This window comes from Megascapheus bottae, chromosome 3 (assembly GCF_031878675.1).
Source record: "Megascapheus bottae isolate mThoBot1 chromosome 3, mThoBot2.hap1, whole genome shotgun sequence".
NCBI classification, from domain to species: domain Eukaryota; kingdom Metazoa; phylum Chordata; class Mammalia; order Rodentia; family Geomyidae; genus Megascapheus; species Megascapheus bottae.
The window spans coordinates 62,832,493-62,850,922 of record NC_143511.1 but is presented as its reverse complement, the minus strand read 5'-3'; the positions used below and the strand labels follow the sequence as shown (position 1 = coordinate 62,850,922).

Genomic DNA, 18,430 nt, shown 5'->3' with positions numbered 1-18,430 from the left:
CCTCACAGCCTCCTGTCACTGGCTGTGAATTTTGCTTGCTGTTTGGAACCTACCCTGCTTGGAACATGTGGTTTACGGTGCTGAGGAGGGAACCCAGGGCCTTTGCACATGTCTGGCAAGTACTGAGCTATATGCTTTGAGCATAGTGACTTGTCACTATAATATTAGGGCTCTTCCATGTCTCTTATGCCTTCCCTCATGTTCTAATCTCCTTCTCTTTGTCTCCCCCTTCCTTTCAGCACAGTCATGGTGCTAGGGGACCAGGAAAGCAAGGGCTGGGATTCAAGACAAAATGTAGCTGTGGAGTATGGCACACCAAGGCTCGGGAGGGACCCTGGCTGCCAGGAAAGGTCATGTCCGGGATTTGGAGGAGGTGGGGACCCTTAACTACGGGGTTTCCAGGCAGGCTGGGCGCTCTGCCAGAAGTGTGAGCTCTCTGATGCTTTTACCTCTAAAACCAGAGCTCAGGAATCTGAGCTCCTTGTCCGAATCCCATGGGAAAGCCAAATTCACTGCCACCTGTGTCCTGTCCCAGAGGCCATGGTCAAGAAGGCCCCAGGGGACCCTCTCGGGGCAGGAGGACAGGTGCTTATTGCTTTCAGCTGTGGGAGAGCAATACGGTTGATGAGCTGTCCCAAACGCATCTCCATTCTGGTTTGTTCTGTCGACCTCTGATGTGCCACCCTTATCCAGTCTCCATTATCATTACCCCTTAATAAGTGCTCTGTATCCCATCTCCCTGTCTCCCACTGAACTTCCCATCCCCCCAGCCTCTGACCCCATCATTTCGACAGCAGTCCAAGTTATCATTCCAAAATATGACTCTAGTCAGGCTACCCATTACGTGACACCTCATAATGGCTTTCCATGGTGCCGGGTCAAGACCAGCACCTTTCATACAAATTCTAAGGCCTGTATTGTCTCTTCCTAACCACTATTCCTTTCTTATGTCATCCCAACCTTCCCCTCCCACCCACCCCTGCCCTTCTTTGAGATTCTGTTTCACCCCAGCAGTGGCATTTTCCCTAGCTTTTCTACCAGCTTCCTCTACCACAGGATCTTTGCACATGTTGTTTTTCAGGCTAGAATCCTTTCTCCTGCGATACCACCTATCCTGGATCTGACTCATTGACAGCCTTTGCCAAAAGCATGCCCTTGAGTTTGAAACCCTCTTGATGGATACTTAACACATTCATTAGTGTCTCTTAGTCTCACTAGTCAGAAATCCAGAATGAGGAAAACATAGTTTCACACAACATGAGAGACCCAGAACTATCACACTCAGTGACTGAGCAGAAGAGATGTCAGTATCATAAATGAGCAAGGAAGGAAGGGTCTGAGGGGACAGAGAAGAGTCTGGCAGGAATGAGCAGATCTCACTCTGTTGAAGCCAGGTCACTAGATGACAATCCAGAGTGGTGCTGATGCCCAAAAGGCAGACAGATTAGACCTGAGGTGGATGTTTTGTGGAGAAACTGAGTTCTGAAAGGTCCTTCTTGCTGGAGGACACAGGTGTTCAGGGCTCAGGTGAGGAATCTGTAAGAACAGGAAGGGATTTCACTGACCTTGTCCTGGGCAGCAGAGTGACAGGGGCCAGGAGCTTGTCAGGGCTTGTAAGACATAGGACCCCATGATAGAAACCACCCTATCTCTACCACAGTGGGGTGGGCAGGTATGCGGTCATCCAGTAAATCCAAGGCTGTGGCCATCCGGGGCCCCAGAGGTGGGACGGGGGACCCACATTAGGCTGAAAGGGGAGATTGGTGTGGGCACTCTTTGCCTTTCACCTCTAATTCCTTTCCCCATCTTCAGACATACTCCCCTCTTCCCTCCCCCACCCCCCCGCTCTCAGCTGGGGATGGAGACCTGCCCTTCATCCCACCCTATGTATGGTTAGAAGCCATGCACCCTTGTCAGTCCCAGCCACCGGGATCGGATGACAGCCACATTGGAGTGGCAGGTGCCTGCTGCCCTCTTCACCTGCAGCTGGCCGCTCATGACCAGCTGGGAGGGAGGGATTGTGCCAGCTCTGGTCTCTGTGCTCAGATGCTGATCTGTCCTGGCAGGTTTCTACCTCTGCAGGGGCAAGGCTGGCCCCACTGCTCCTGGCTGTCCCTAGAGCCACCCAACTCTCACCTTCTTGCACGAGGAAAGGCTTCCCTAGAACTGAGTATTCACATCTCTGCCTTGAGATCTTTGGCTCTCAGGCTGCTCGGGAGCCCAAGGCAACCTGGTCTCCCCTTTTGTGACTTTTCTACCTTCTGGCCTCCTTATCCCCAGCCCCTTGGTGCTTTTTGTCTGGATCCAGGCTATGATTCTCCTCTATGCTTCCCACATAGCTGGGATGGCAAGTGCATGCCTCCATTCCCAGCTCCTATTAAAATATCTTGAGAACTTTTCTACTCTGCTAGCCTCAAACTATAGTCCTCGTGTTCTCAAGCCTCCCATGTAGGTAGGATTTAGAGGCGTGAGGCACTGGTGCTCAGCTTGTTTATCTGAGCCCTAACCACCTATAAAAGATATTCTGCCATCTATAGAATACTGCTTTTGTGCCCACAATTTACACATACAACATAGCTAACCCAAGCTACCCACAGCCTTGACCCCTGCCTTATGCTAGGGCCGGCAGGGATCACACTCTAGCATCATTCTAGCAGTGTGCTTGACTTCACAATTTACAGAGCTATCCCACTTCCCCTGTGGTTTTTCTGGGCCATGAATCAGCTGCATCATCCCATTCTTCAGATGAAAAGACCATCACTCCAGGGAAACTTAGTTGTGTCTCTAGAAATGTGGGCAAGAGGGCAGGTGGAGAGCCAGAGCAGCGCTTACCTCAAGGCTGGGTCCTGAGAAGTGTTGCACATTATCTGGGGCATCTGTGCACATGCCCCATGTCACCCTCCCGCTGGGGTTCCTGTGCTTATACTTCATGTTGAATCGCTGCTGCGATTTGCCTCCCCCCGTTGTTCCCCACTGCAGCTAACAGAGGTAGAGGCAATAGAAATAAGCGTGAGTGGCGAATGCAGCACTTTCCAGTCTGCCAGCTCCCAAGCATGCATCTGAACAGCTAAGGCTCTGCAGATGGACAGGGCTCGCCCTGACTGCAGCCCTTCCTTTCTTTTACCAAAACATTCATCACAAAGTATTGCAAGCATTCAGAAAAGTGCAGAATTAAGTAAACACCCAAGGACCTGCAGGCCAGCATTAACAAATGTTCCTATTTCCTCTGCTTGCTTCCTTTTTCTTTTTTTCTTCAGAAATGACATATGAGCTGAACGCTGCCTGTAATCCTAGCTACTCAGGAGGCTGAGATCTGAGCATTGTGACTCAAAGCCACCCACATAGGAAATTCCAGTCTCCAATTATTCACCAAAAACCCCAAGTGGAACTGTGGCTCAAGGGGTAGAGTGCTAGCCTTGAGCACCAATGCTCAGGGACAACTCCCAAGTTCAATCTCCAGAACTGGCATTCACACAAAACAAAAGACATGAAATCTAGCAACTCCGTCCATGTCTCCCTTCTTCCCCTTTCTGTGGTGGGTGGCTTATCAGTGTTGTTTAAGATCAGATGATTCAGAACCCTTGGTTAGAAGCATTAGAAGGATCTGTTGATTGCTGACATGAGAATTGCTTTTGTTTTCATCGTGGTGAAATATACATAATGTAAGCTTTCCTCCTGACTATTTGTAAGTATGCTGTTCAGCTGCCCTAAATGCAGTCAAGTCTTCAGGAAACTGTCACCCATCCATCTCCATTTTTTTTTAAATTTATTTGTATGTTTTGAGTTTCATCTTGTGTTGGTACTGTGTGTGGACTCAAGGCCAGCATGCTGTCTCTTTGCTATTTCACTCAAGGCTGGTACTCTACCACTTGAGCCACACCTATACTTTGGCTTTTTGGTGGTTAATTGAAGAATCTTATGGGGTTTTTTGCTTAGGCTAACTTTGAACCGTGACCCTCAGGTCTCATCCTTCTATCTAGGATTACAGGTATGAACCACCAGGGCCTAGCTATCCAGAGCCTTTTCTTTTTTTTTCTTTTTTGCCAGTCCTGGGCCTTGAACTCATGGCCTGAGCACTATCTTTGGGTTTTCTCAAGGCTAGAGCTCCACCACTTGAGCTACAGCACTACTTCCGGCTTTTTTTCTAAGTATGTGGTACCAAGGAATCAGACCTGGGTCTTAGTGCATGCTAAGCAAGCATTCCACCACTAGGCCAAACTCCCAGCCCCTATCCAGAGCCTTTTCATCCTTGCAGATAGGAGCTTTATCTAGCCATCCAACACAGCTCCCACCCTGTGCCCCCTCCCCTGGCTGATATCCTTCCATTTCCTGCGTCTGTGGATCCGACTGCTCCCAGAGCTTCAGATAACCAGCATACTGCAGTATTCGTCTTTCCTTCATACAACCGTGATGCGGCATGGAACAGAAGCTCTCATTCTTTTTCAAGGCTGAGTAATATGACACTGTACGTCTACCACAGTTTGTTTACATGTCAACAGGCATCTGGGTGGCTTCCACCTTTTGGATGATCTGAGTGATACTGCTGTAAACGTGGGTGTTCACTTTTGTTCAGGTGCCCACTTTCTATTCTTCTGACATGGTGTAATCACAGGAGGCGTAGAATTGCTGTATTAGTTGACAGTGTATTTTTAAGTTTTTGAGCCACCATGTTGCCTTCCTAAGGCTGAACTCTTGTGCATGCCCAGGGCCAGTTCACAAGATTCCTTCCAATTTCTCCCCATCCTCATGAACACTTGATTTTTCTGGGTTTTAACAGTTGTCATCCCAGTGGGGGTGGATAGGAGAGCCTTTAAGGACCACTTTCCTTTAAACAGAAAGAAGAGGCTGACAGAGGGGAAGGTCACACACGGGAGAAAATTCCAGACAGCCAGTGATCCACCAGGACCTGGGGCTGCCTCCTCTGACCTCCCCCCGTACCAATCCTTTCTAGTAAAACACATAGCTAAGTTTCCACTTCTGTATGTCAGAGGGCCCTGGCCAGCACTAAGAGCCAAATACACACTTCATATTTATTCCATCTAACTTTAAAAAGCTCAAAAATGGTATCAATGCTCAAAAAATGTGAGGGATTTTATATTGTTAAAGTCTAGATTCTGATTTCTTCCCCTTCCCCAAAGGGAGGAACCTTGGACCCAACAATTGAGGAGCACCTGGTACACTGAAAGAAGAATGCCAGTCCCGTCTCTTCCCTAATGTCCTGCCATGTGGGCTGCATCTCACATTGGCTGGCTGTTGACCCGGGAGTTTGCAACCCCCATACACACAGGGCTGTCCCTGTCATGCTGTCAGCGGGGGTCAGGGCTCCACCCACTGGAGTCACCTCCCCAGAATGACGTGAACTGCTCCCTTCATAGTCGTCAGCACACCCACTATATGCTTTTTTTTTTTTTTTTGCTCCCAGGTAAGGAACGACCTGACTGGGGTTCTGTACGGGGAGGACATCGAGATTTCAGACACCGAGAGCTTCTCCAATGATCCCTGCACCAGTGTCAAAAAGCTGAAGGTATGTGTAGCTGGCCTCTGCCCCAGAGACCGAATGATGCAGCCTCCCGGCTTTCTACAGAACTCCTGGGAAAGAGTCTCCTGCTCTCTCTGGGCCTCAAGATCATTCCAACCTTGGCATCGCGCAACTGGGGAAGCACCCGAAGGCAGCGACCTAGGGTGCCCTGTGGCTTGTTGTCCAGCACTGGCCAAAGGGCATGCTGCCCCTTGGAGCTGTGGCAGTGGGTGAGGGAGTTGGTATAGCTCCCTTTGTGTGTGTTGTCGTTGTTGCTGTTATTGTTACTGGAGCTTGAACTCAGGGCCTGGACACTGTCCCTAAGCTTTCTTTTCTCAAAGCTAGTGCTTTACCATTGAGCCATTTTTCATTTGCAGTTTAACTAGAGATAAGTGTCGTAAAGACTTACTTACGTGGGCTGGCTTCAAACTGTGATTCTCAGATGTCCACCTCCTAAGTAGGTAGGATTATGGCATAAGCCCCAGCTCCTGGCTCCTCTGTGTTTTGGGGGGCTTAAGAGTCAGGAATTCTTACAACCACAGTCCAGAGAGCACAGTTGTTGGGACTGGAAGCCCCCACCATGTGCTGGTCACTCTAGGGACCTCCATAAGCTCCATCTGTCATTGTCCAGTCGATCTACCGACTCTCCCCAGCTTCTTCTGTGTGCCAGCCCCTCTCCTGGCTCTAGGCATCGTGAAGCTGGATCTTATCCCACAGGAAGGGAAGTACCTCTCAGGGAAACAAAGGTCCTGAGAACACAGACAAGAAGTGACTTGTCCCACCTGGAGAAGGGTACAGATCAGGCTCATAGGAAGAGATGCCATTGCTTCCAGGCCTTGCAAGATGCTGGCAGGGCTGCAGCCTGCTGGAGCCCTGGGGTAAATGAGACTGTGGGCCAAGGCAAGGAGAGTGTTTCCTTAAGCCTGGGAACTATCAGGATTCTCTTACCCAAGGGGAGTGGGAACAGTTTGAGGTTTGTACACGTTTGGCCAGAGCTGTGGAGTTTCTTATTTATTTGTGTGTGTGAGTGTGTGTGGGTGTGCGGGCATGCCCATGCATGCATGCCAGTCCTGGGGCCTGAACTCAGAGCCTGGATGCTATTTATGAGCTTTTGTGCTAAAGGCTAATGCTCTACCACTTGAGCCATAGCAGACTTCTGGCTTTTTTCTGAGTAGATTAGAGATAAGAATCTTCTAGAGGGGGAGGGTAATGGGTACCAAGACATGTGAAAGGGTATCAATGTATGTGAATTAATGCACCTTCTATCTGGCAAATATCATGTAACCCTTTTACTAATTACAATAAAAAAAAGAAAAAAAAAGAATCTTCTAGAATACACACACACACACACACACACACACTGGGGCTTGAACTCAAGGCCTAGGCACTCTCCTTGAGTTTTCTCAAGGCTAGCACTCAACCACTTGAGCTACAGAAACACCTCTTGTCTTTTCTGTGTATGTGGTAGCAAGGAATTGAACCCAGGGCTTTATGCATGCTTGGCAAGCACGCTACCACTAGGCCACACTCCCAGCCCACTTCTGGACTTTTCTGCCCAGACTGATTTTGAATTGTGATCCTCAGATTTCAGCCTCCTGAGTAATAAGGATTACAGATATGAACCACCAGTGCCCACCTTAGAGTTCTTTGTTTCTCTTTCACTCTCTCAATGCCCACACATGAAGTTGTTGGCATGGGTGTCAGCTACTGATATGCCCCTTCTGACACTGGTCAGATGAAGGGGCAGTCTCCAGCTTGTGCTTCCAGATCTGCCAGTTCATAGCCAGGGAAGACCAGAGATGGGATGGGGGGAGAGCCCATACAAGTGTGTCGTTACCCCTGTGTTGACCTACAGACAGAGCCTATGTGTCACATATCCATCCTAGGAACCCCTACAGCTGACACAAGCCCAGCTGGCCACTAGACAGTCAAAGCCAGGTTAGCCTAGGCTCACATCCTACCATGCTATAGGGCACTGCTGGGCTGTGTGGGGCTGGAGATGGTGGAGGAGCTGTAGTGCCTGAACCTTCTCCTGACACACCAGGTGTCTCCCCAAGGCAGGGACTCTGAGATAGCTCTGGCCTCAGAGCTAAGTTCTAGAGGCTTACAGGACCTCTGCACATGGAGTAGAGCTACTAGCTGCCAGTCTGCAGGAAATCAGGGCACCCTGGATACCCTGCTCATCGCCTAGCCAACTGCAAGAGGAAGAGGACTGAGGTCAACCATGGTGAAAACAGTGACCCCAAATATTCAGCTTTTCAATCATGGACCAAGAAACACAGCTGCTACATGCCCTTGACTTCCCCTGGTTCACCGAGTCCTCTGGAAGGAGGCGTGATACCCATTTTACAGATGGGGATCCAAGGATCTAACAGTGGAGGAACTACCCCCAAGGCTCCTAGTGGAAGAGACAAGTTGAAATTTCTACCCCTGGCCCCTGGGTCCCCTCTGCCAGCTGTCCCCAGCATTGCCCGTGGCCATCACTCTGAGAAAAAGTTCCAACACTGCATAGCCCAGAGGGCAGGGTTGGAGGAGGAGGCAGGCTGTGCTTTGTTGGCTAAGCACATGGATACCTGGTCCCTGTGTGGCGCCTTCCTGGCTCTTCTCAGAGCCTTTGCTCCTCTGTGCCCTCATTCACAGGCCTCCCCTGATGCGCTATCTGCCATTAAAAGCTTTGCTCCCGCAATTCCCACCTGTCTCTTCACAGTAATTCCACATCTCGTGGATGGACGTCTACATTCACTCTCTGAGACCGTTGTGACGAGGTGCTGCAAACAAGATGAAAGAAATGGAGTCTCCTCCAGTTTTAGAACTCAGAGTATGGGTAGGACAAAGGCTTAGGGGCTCTGCCACCTCTTTCCTTAGTCTTCGTCAGCCAGCAGCTGGCAGAGGCAGGACCCCACCACAATCTATGTGCCATGTCCTCCTCTTCCCACCATCTTCCTCCTAGAGCCCGGCCCCGTGCTAATCACTACATCAGCAGGGACTCCCTTCCATGTAGCATCGCACCCTGATGACCTGGGGTTTGGGACTTCAGGGTTTATTTGTGGGGAATGCCATACTGGGAGGACTATGCATGCCATCCCGTTGTTTCAGCATCCAGGCAGCGAAAGTTTCTGGCAATGTTCATTGCTTCTGTTTCCAGACCTAATGGCTGAAGCCTAATGTAATGTGTTCCATGGTCTGCTTGCTGAGTGTATGTGAATGATATCCCAGGTCTGGATGGATCATGTCAGTAGAGACACATACACAAAGCACTCGGGAACAGAGAAGAGGCAGTGTATTCTGAAAAGCTCAGAAGACAACTGCGGCTGTGTTTTATTGTGGTTGTATGGGAGGATAAGGAAGAAATTAAACATGGGGGAACAGCACAGGACTGCACACTGGAGACAGCAGAGGGCAGAGCTGATGTGCAGGAAAATCAGAATCAATAATGCAGAGGACAAACTTGAGATGCTCTTCCCAAATTTGGAGGAAATGGGCAAAGAGATCAATCCACTGAGAAACAAGATAGCAGTGTGGTAGCAGAGAAGGGGACCCCTAGGGTGAAAGCAGGACACATGAAACTGAGTCAAGAACAAGGAACAAAATAGCACCAAGCATCACAACCTGCCCAGCTCGGAGTATGGTTGCTCCCATCTGAAATCCCAGCTGGGTAGGAGGTGGAGGTAGTAGGGTCAAGGTTGGAGAGCAGCCCTGAACAAGACAAGTGATACTCTATGCAAAAAATGAAAACAGGATAAAGGCCTAGGACCATGGCTCAGAACTGCCCCACAGCAGGAATCCTGACATTCACAGGAAGCTGAAGACCCGGGGCCCAAGCATTCAGCAGGATTCAGGAGAGCCCTTTTCTGTTGCTGAGAGCACACAGCTCTGTGAGAATGACAGGTTCATGAGTGCTTATTGCTCTAAATTACACCTCCCTGAAAGAAATAAGAACAGCTTGTAGGAAATACAAAGGGAAACTGGCAGAAACTATGGTGTTTAAAGAGTTTCTCTCCCTCTCTCTCTCTCTTTCTCTCTCTCTCTCTCTCCCTCTCCCCCTCTCCTTCCCTCCCTCCCTCCTTTACTCCCTCCCCCCCCAGATCATTTAGGCAAAAATCAATAAGAACACAGAAGAACTACATAATGAAATGAAAAAGGCTGATTTGGCAGATGGGTGGCAAAGTTTGTATCAAGAAAGTCAGGAAATAGCCGAGTGCCAATGGCTCACATCTGTAATCCTAGCTACCGAAGAGAATTAAATCTAAGGACCATGGCCCAAAGCCAGTCTGAGTAGGAAGGCTCATGGGACTCATCTCCTTATCACCCATTAACCTTGGCTCTGAGTTCAAGTCCCAGTACTGGAGAGGGGGGGGAGAAAGGGAGGGAGAGAGAGGGGGGAAGGAAAGATGGGAGGGAGGGAGGGTAAGAGAGAAGAAAGGAAACAAAGAAGGTGAAAGAGGAAAGGAAAGATCTGGGTGTGACCAAGACCCCAAATCTACTCTGAGCAGGGGCTCCAGTGTTCACTCCCTATGGGAGGGCGGGGTTGAGGGGCCATGCATGTGCATGAGCACATACACATGTGTGTTTACTACACTTGTAAGTATGTATTGTGTGTATGTGTGTGTTGTAGGTACCCATGCATAGATGTGTGTGCATGTATATGTGTATGCATACATGTGTATGCATTGTGTATATATGAGTGAATGTGCACATGTGTTATGTGCATGTGTAGTGTATGTGTTTGGATGTGTACATGTGTGCAGAATACCATATGCTACCCCTTCTTATTATAGTAAAACATATCTAAGTAAATTCACCATTGTAACCACTTCCAAGTTCCAGGTCAGGCACAGTAAGTGCCTTACTATGGAGATCAGTCTAGCCTCAAACTCTGAATCTTCCTATCTCAGCCTCCCAAGTGCTAATGACAAGCATTTGCCACCAAGCCAGGTTTGTAATAAAAAATGTTAAAATCCTAACAAAGGCCTTATAAAACCCACACTTGGGGCTGTGGAACAAAGCTAGGAGGCTGGGAGCCCTTGGTGTGAGCTCCTTGGGTCCTCAGAGCTTCCATTTTGCACTTGAAGTTTCCAGAGGTTCAGAAGCTTCGATGCCTGCCTCCCGGCTGGGGGTGTACAAGCATCTCTTCTGAACACCAGTTTTCTCTTTTCCATCTTGTCACAGCCTGTCCCTTACCCTCACCCCATGCTTCAACCGTAGCACCAGTGGCTGAGAGCTTTTACCACTTACTTTGTACCTGTAAAATGATTCATTTCACCCTCACAATAACTCCCCTATGTGGTCAGCCAAATCTGGCTTACCACGTGGCTTTATAAATAAAGTTTTATTAGGATACATCCATTTGCCACACTGCTTTCGGCTGCTTTTCTGCCACTGCAGTAGAATTGAATGATTGCAACAGCGTCTGTGCAGCCAGTGAAACCTAGGCTATTTACTACTTGGCCCTTTATAGAAAATGTTTACTAAAGGTAGGCAACATTTTACAAGTAGAGAAACGGAAGCTCAGAAAGTTTCATGACATGCCCGAGGCCATGCTGCTGAGTGTGTCACCTGGACAGCAGCCCAGCTTACAGCACAGATGCAGAGGGGCTCCTACCACCTGGCCTTGGCTGCCTTCGCATCAGGCCACTCCAGAGGTGGGGGAGAGCATTGTTCATAACCTGGGGCTTTTGGAACAAAGTTGTGTACCTCAAAGCCACATAGATATATCCCACTGTCCTGCAAGGCCACATGGACACCATGCTAAAAATCAAGATGTCAGCAAGGAGAAGAGAATCCATTCTCTCATCTTTCCTTTGTTCCTGCCAGCTGGCCTTCCTCGCTCTTCAAAGAACCTGACTGTCTGTCAAGTCCTCACAAGGCATCCCCCTGACTCCAACTCCTCCACTTTCAGGGATCCTTAAAAGTGACCTCAGTCAGGTAGCAGTGGTTTATACCTAGAATCCTAGCTACTCAGGAGCCTGAGATCTGAGGACTGCATTTTGAAGCCAGTCTGGGCAGCAAAGTCTATGAGACTCTTATTTCCAATTAAAGACCAAAAAGCTGGGAGTATGGAGCTGTGGGTTAGGTGCTAGAACTATAGCCTTGAGCAAAAATACTCAGGGATACCTAGGTCCTGAGTTCAAGTCACACACACACACACACACACACACACACAATTACATTGTGCCTATATTTTCCCAAGGAAACTACCCCACGGTAAGATCAGCTACCTTGGTTCCATCTGCAAATCCCCTCACCATGAGACATCATACCCACAGTCCTGGAATTAGGATGTAGACATGTGCAAGAACCCCATTTGCCCGCCATGTGCCAGAGATAGCCTTGAGGTATACTGTCCTTGCCTCTGTCCCTGAAGAGTCCTAGTGAGAACTGTGCTCCTTCGAAGAGCAGGGGTGGGGAGAGGCCTGGCGGAACTTGTCCCCCTTCCCCCAGCAGGCAGGAGTGGCACCTCAAACAGCTCATCGGCTACAATCACGCTAATCTCCAGAAGCAGGTCTACTCAAAGCTACAGAAGACACACGGCATGCCATCCCAGCAGGCCGTTTTTGCTCAGAGACAGGGAGACGAAAAGTATTATTTTTATCACAACACAGATATATTATTGGGATGCTAAATATACATGAATTTTCAGAATACAATAAGAAACTTTAGAAAAATGGCAGGCTCTGCTGGTGGGTGCTGTGAACCAGTCCCTCCCTATACTCTTCCTAGGGCTAAGCACATTTCCTGCTTCCGTGCCTTCGGGGCCGTTTCTGCTGTGTGTAAAGAGGCATCTAAGAGAGACTAATTTGTATGAAATAGAAGGGAATATTTATTCTGGGTGGGATCAGCTTTCAGAGGATTTGGAAGCCAACTTGGTAAGCTTACCCATAGCTCTACAGGCTAATCATGGCCTGGCTTCAGATACCACATCCAGGACCTCTTCGCCAGGCAGACCACATCATGCCAAGTCCAGTGGGTGTGTGGCTGGTAGCACCTCTTCCTTTCCAACAAGCCAGAGCATGGTTTCATGTAGTTTTAGCCAAACCAGTGGAGCAAGACCAATAGGGCTGTGAAGCCCCAGAGAAAACCAGATGTGACTGAGGGTGAGCTGAGACAGCTACCCAGGTCACAGGAAGCAGGGATGGCTGGCTAGCTGTGCTGGGCCCTCATCGCTTCACCTCCTGCCCTCTGCCCTTTCAAAGGCACACAGTAGAGGGAGCATCTCAGAGCTTCATGTGCGTAGATATGTTGGCTGTTCTGCTCTGGCAGTCCAGGCCCAGCCTTGTTCACTTTCTTAGCCTGGAAGGCCTTGGATTGTTGAGTGGTAAGAACCTGGGGCTGGGGATTGCCTTGATCTGAGTATGATTCCAGGGGCCCCAGGAACAGGGCCTGGGCCCCTTGTGAAAGTGACATGTGATTGCTGGGGAGGCGGGGGAGGGAGAGCAGGGTAAGGCAGGAGAGAAGCTGGCCCAGAAAGTCGGCACTGTTCTGGCTTGCCTGGAGACTGGCACGGACACCCATGAAGCTGGCCCCATCTTTTGGCAATGGTGCTGGAGTCTTCCATTCATGGCTGCTGTCTGTTGGCGGGCGGGAGGGATTCAGGGGGAGTTTGGTCTCTCAGGCCAGGAAGCCCTTCAGCCAAGGGCACTTCTCAGAGATGGAGCAGGCTATTGGCAGCCCCATATCTGCTGCTGGCCATCCTATGGCTGGGGTCCAGGGTTCACTGCACCTGGAAACATGTTGAGTACTTTGGGCTTCAGTTTGCTCAAAGTGGGTATGATAACGGTGTCTCTTCCAGTGTGGAGATCATGAACTCCTAAGATGGCACCCAGGGTCCAGACGTGGTGACTCATGCCCGTCATGCCAGCTACATAAGAGGCAGAGGTGGCCCAAGCAAAAACTTGAGACCCTATCTAAAAATATAGCACAAGGCAAAAGGACTGGGGGAGTATCTTAAGCGATAGTGTACCTACCTAGCAACTGTGAGGCTGTGAGTTTAAATGCCAAAACTTCCGAATAAAAATCCATAGTGGAGCCTGGTACTGATGGCTCAAACATGTAACCCAAGCTACTCAGGAGGCTGAGATCTGAGGATTGTAGTTCAAAAAGCCAGCCCGGGCACAAAAGTCCTTGAGACTTTTATCGCCAGTTAACCATTGGAAAACTGGAAGTGGTGCTGTGGCTCAATGTGGTAAAGAAGTAGCCTTGAGCTGAAGATCTCTGAGGTAGCACCCAGGCCCAGAATTCAAGCCCCATAACCAATAAAAAGAAAAAAAAATCAGGAAGGGCACAAGATTTCTGCCTTGTTTTTAGCTGCTGGAGTCCTTATAAACTAGGATTACATGAGTTCTTGGCATTGGATCTCCTTCTTTCCTTCCTTCCTTCTTTTTTTCCTCCCTCCCTTCCTCTCTCCCTCCCTTCCTCCTTTCCTTCCTTCCTCCCTTCCTTCTTGTCTTTCTTTCATGATAGTCCTAGGGCTTGAACTCAGAGCCTGGTACTGTCCCTTTTGCTCCAAGTCTAGCACTCTACCACTTAAGCCACAGCTTCACTTCTGGCTTCTTTTGTGAATCCTCAGATCTCAGTCTCCTGAGTAGCTAGGGTTATCTTTCATAAGTGGTGTGTGTGTGTGTGTGTGTGTGTGTGTGTGTGTGTGTGTGTGTGTGTGTTGTTTAAAAGGGTTTCTAAAAAATGAACGAGAACGAGGAATAGATCCCTATGGAGGTCTAGGGCAACCCAGGGCTCCTCCCCCCGGGAGAACCTGAGGCCCCATGAGATGGCTGCCTGCCACCTTTGGCAGATCTGGGGTGAGTCAATGCCCACTCTGACTCCCCACCCTCTCTCTGGCTATTCCCTTACCAATTCACCCCTTTCCTGTGGCATGGGCCCTGAAGATATGAACATAGATTTCCATTATGATTACATCCCTGGGCCCAGCCATTGTCACTTGGCCAGCTCAGGGTGACAATGTTGTCATCACTTGTCCACTTCGATCATCAACTCTCACTGCAGGAGGCCCTGCACAGAGACAGCCAGCTCAGTGGTGGGACACAGGTGCACCACAGGCTACCTTGGGCACCTTTCCTTTCTGTCACTCTCCTCTTTGGGGACCTTCTAGACTTTCTCTCCCCGCCCCCACTTCAGGACTCATACTGCCCCATGTGTGTCTAGTGAGGACTGAGCTCTGCCCCTGGCAGAGAGGGCCCATGGTAGAGTCAGGACCACTACCAACTCCAGATTTCTCTTTTTTCACTGGCTTAGGAAAGGCACAGGCTGGGCAGGGCTGACAAATGGGATCCAGGGACTTCAATGGAGCACACATATGTGTGTGAAGACTTGGTGCTTCCCCATCCTTCCAGTACCCCAAACCTTCCCAGAGCTGCCACTCCAGGGCAGAATGGCACAGGTAGCTCATGACTGCAATTTTAGCTTACTCAGGAAGCTGAGATCTGAGGATCTAGGTTTGAAGCCACCCAGGCAAGGCAAGTCCGTGAGACTGTTTATCTCCAATTAATCCCCAAAGAAACTGGAAGTAGAGCTATGGCTCAAGTAGTAGAGCACTAGCCTTGAGAAAAAAAAAAAATGTTCAGGACTAGCGCCCAGGCTGAGTTCAAGCCCAGGGACAACACACACACGGAAGGAAGGAAGGAGGAAGGAAGGAAGGAAGGAAGGAAGGAAGGAAGGAAGGAAGGAAGGAAGGACTACAAGCAGGCAGGCCTATGTTTTCCACACCCTCACTATTTCCACAGGGCCCAAATAAACAGAACCTATCTGGGAAACACCCCAAAGTCTTTATCGGCTCTCTAGTCCCACCCCATCAGGTTCCCCCTATCACCCTGCACCCTCTGCCCTTCTATGGACTCCAGGCTTCCCTCATCAGGAGCTTCATGGGGCCTAGCCCCTCCCACTTGCCCTCAGGGAGCAGGCAGGACCTTTCTCCAGGGCACCCTGAGGGTAGAGCAGTGGTGCTTAACAGCCTCCGAGAGCTGCCGCACTCTCTGGGAAAGGAATAACTAAATCCGTGATCTCTTGGGCCCCATCCAAGTCTAACAGCCTGGGAGCACAGAGCCAGGTGGTCTTTCAGCAGAGTCGTCATGGCAACAGAGACACTAATGGTCCATGGGTGGCAGAGCTAGTTATTTATCCGTCAGCAGGTGGTCAGGTGGTTAACCATGAAGATGTGGATCCCTTGGTCCATTTGAGAACTGGGCGTGGGGATTGGCACTGGTCCTAGGACTAGCAGGTGATTGGTCAGTGCAGCAAGAATACCTGTCAGCTGCGGAGAGTCAGGCATGGTGTCTAATGCTGCCCACAGCAGGGACGCAGCAAGGGACACTCAGTGGGTGCTTTTCATGGAGCACGTGACTCCTACTACCATGGAGAGGTGGTGCGATGTGCCAGAGAAGTAAGCCAAAGTCGGTGGGTAAGGAATCTAGAGTGTGGTAAGGACCTCAGATCTGAATCTTGATGTGACCCCTTTGTCTAGTCTGTGGAGGCCGGGGGCAGGGTGGGTAGGATAGGATGGAGGGTGGAGATTCTCTGCTCCCCATGGAAGGGGGAACGTAACTAGAATGAGGTTAGCAGGCTACGGAGACTGGCTGACTCGGGAGCTGATGAGCAGAAAAAAACATCAGGTTCCTGTTCAAGCTTGCACGGGGGCGGAGAAGGGAGACAATGAGTGCAAGATGGCTCCCATGTCGCCAATTGTAGAGTGAGAGCCATTGCCAGAGATGGAGGGGGAGTACAGTGAGAGATGTTGTCTTCTGCTGGGGACATGGTGCTGGCAGGTCACGAGGTGTCCTATGTATGGCAGGAGACAAGTTTGGACCAGAGTGTCGACAGCACATACAGAGCAAGTGTGGTTAACGATGGGGCTGAACTAGGAGAGCAGCAAAGCAAAGAGGTGAGAGTAGAACGGGCAGTTAGAGAGAGGAAGGAGAGGACCTCATTGAGAAGGATTTCCACTATATGGAGGGAGCCTGAATCCAGAAACTGGCTCTTGGTAGCATGAGTCCTGCCACTACCCAGCAAGACAGCAAGGATCATCTCCAAGCCAGAGATGAAAAATGGGGCCTAGCCAGGCACTGGTGGCTCACATCTATAGTCCTCCCTACTCAGGAGCTCTGAGGATTGTGGTTCAGAGCCAGTCCAGATAGGAAAGTTCCTGAGATTCTTACCTCCAGTGAACCGGCAAAAACTGGAAGCACAGATGTGTCCCAAGTGGTAGGGCAGTAGCCTTGAGCACAAAAGCTCAGATACAGCACCCAGGCCCTGAGTTCAATCCCCCCCCACACACACACCATATACAGAAATGAAAATGAGGGTTCCAGGATGTAAGACCAAGGGCATACAGCCAGAGATGGACTTAGAATCCACAACACAATGCATTATTCCTGTTGTATCACATTTAGTAACATAGAGCAGATATTCCATATTGGATGGATGGACGGATGGATGCACAGACGGACGGACAGATGGATGGATGGATGGACGGACAGCTGGATGGATGGATGGATAGATGGATGGATGGATGGATGGATGCTGTTAGTAGGAAACAGTGTGCTACAGTTGCAGCCATAAGGAGACTGGCCCTGGAGTGCACCTGGGAGTCTGTCCATGAACGGAAGCAGCTTGGACTTTTTATAGCACTGCAGACGTGGTGGTGACAAAAGCTCATCTTCCGTCAACTGTGCTGCGAAAGATCCTTTCAAGTCCTTTCAGAGCAAGCATGCTTCAGCTTCCCCCCCCTCTACTTTCCATTCTTGCTTGCAAACGAAAGATGATTTTAGCAGGCAGGCCCTCTATTTTGCTAAAGCACACGATGAGGCAAATGCCTGCCCCCCCCCCAAGTCAGCACTTTCCAATTTTGAACGATACTAAAAACTGATCCATAAAAGGCTGGCTTCTCTTCTCCATGCATCAGAGGGCCACAGACCTGTGAAGGGGATGAGGACCAACAGCGCCTAGAAGACTTGGCCTCCCAGGAGGCCATGGCCAGAGGGATGGTGCTGGCCAGGACCTAGCTGACCTCCTGGATGCTCAATGCATCCTCCAGGCCCGGTGCTCTCTGCAGGGTAGTGCCTAGGCTGTATCCCTGTCCCTGAATATGACCAAAACCCCAATACCTGGACCCCAGAGGCAAGCTCAGGCAGATACTTGGTAAATGTTTGTTGAATGGCTGAGGGGTCATTGTACAGCATGCACCTATTAACCACAGTGAGCTCCTGGGAAGCAATCTGCTTCTAGAATTTTAGCTGTAAGTTTTCCTTAAAAGTCAAGATTGGTCGGGGGAGTGCCGAGAATGGCAAAATACTTTGCTAACTGGAAGGAAGCTGGCGGCTAGAAGCACTTCACCACCTGCCAGGCACTGTGTCACGTGCTTCGAGGGGATTATCTCAGGCAGTCCTCCCAGATTAGCTCAGGCATCTTTTGGAAAAGAAAAGTGAAGCTGAGATGGGAAAAGGAGCCACCCAAGGCCACCTGAGCCTGTTAGTGGTGCTGAGACCTTCATATACCTGACAGGCTCAGGAAGGTCCTGAGAGGTCTGCTGTTGAGGGTGTAGATGGGGTGGGGGAGGGCATGAGGGTGTCTAACTTGGGTCTTATCTCTGCACCAGCTCCCCAGGGCAGCCTGGGTGTGGGCCTGTTCTGTGTCTAGCCCTTAGGGGTACCTGTCACCACTCCCCTTCACATCCCTGTCCTTCTGTCCCCAGGGGAATGACGTGCGGATCATCCTGGGCCAGTTCGACCAGCACATGGCAGCCAAGGTGTTTTGCTGTGTAAGTACTGTGGCCAGTCCTGTCACTGGCATCTTGGGTCACCAAACTTCTCCTGCCAGGTCACCGCCCTTCTGGTCACTGTGGTCACCAGAGTTGCAGGCTGCAGTCTGGACTCCCTGGAACAGATGCTCCACGCTCAGTGTTTG

The 18,430-nt window shown here is 50.1% G+C and overlaps 1 protein-coding gene across 1 annotated transcript in view; it reads left to right on the top strand.

Annotated features, from left to right (window-relative positions):
- Positions 1 to 18,430, top strand: part of Gabbr2 (gamma-aminobutyric acid type B receptor subunit 2) — a 327,777-nt gene that overhangs the window by 181,836 nt on the left and 127,511 nt on the right. The window contains exons 4-5 of the mRNA XM_090330311.1: positions 5,423 to 5,524; positions 18,219 to 18,284. Coding sequence (XP_090186437.1) covers positions 5,423 to 5,524; positions 18,219 to 18,284 — 168 coding nt within the window. The remainder of the gene's footprint in view (positions 1 to 5,422; positions 5,525 to 18,218; positions 18,285 to 18,430) is intronic.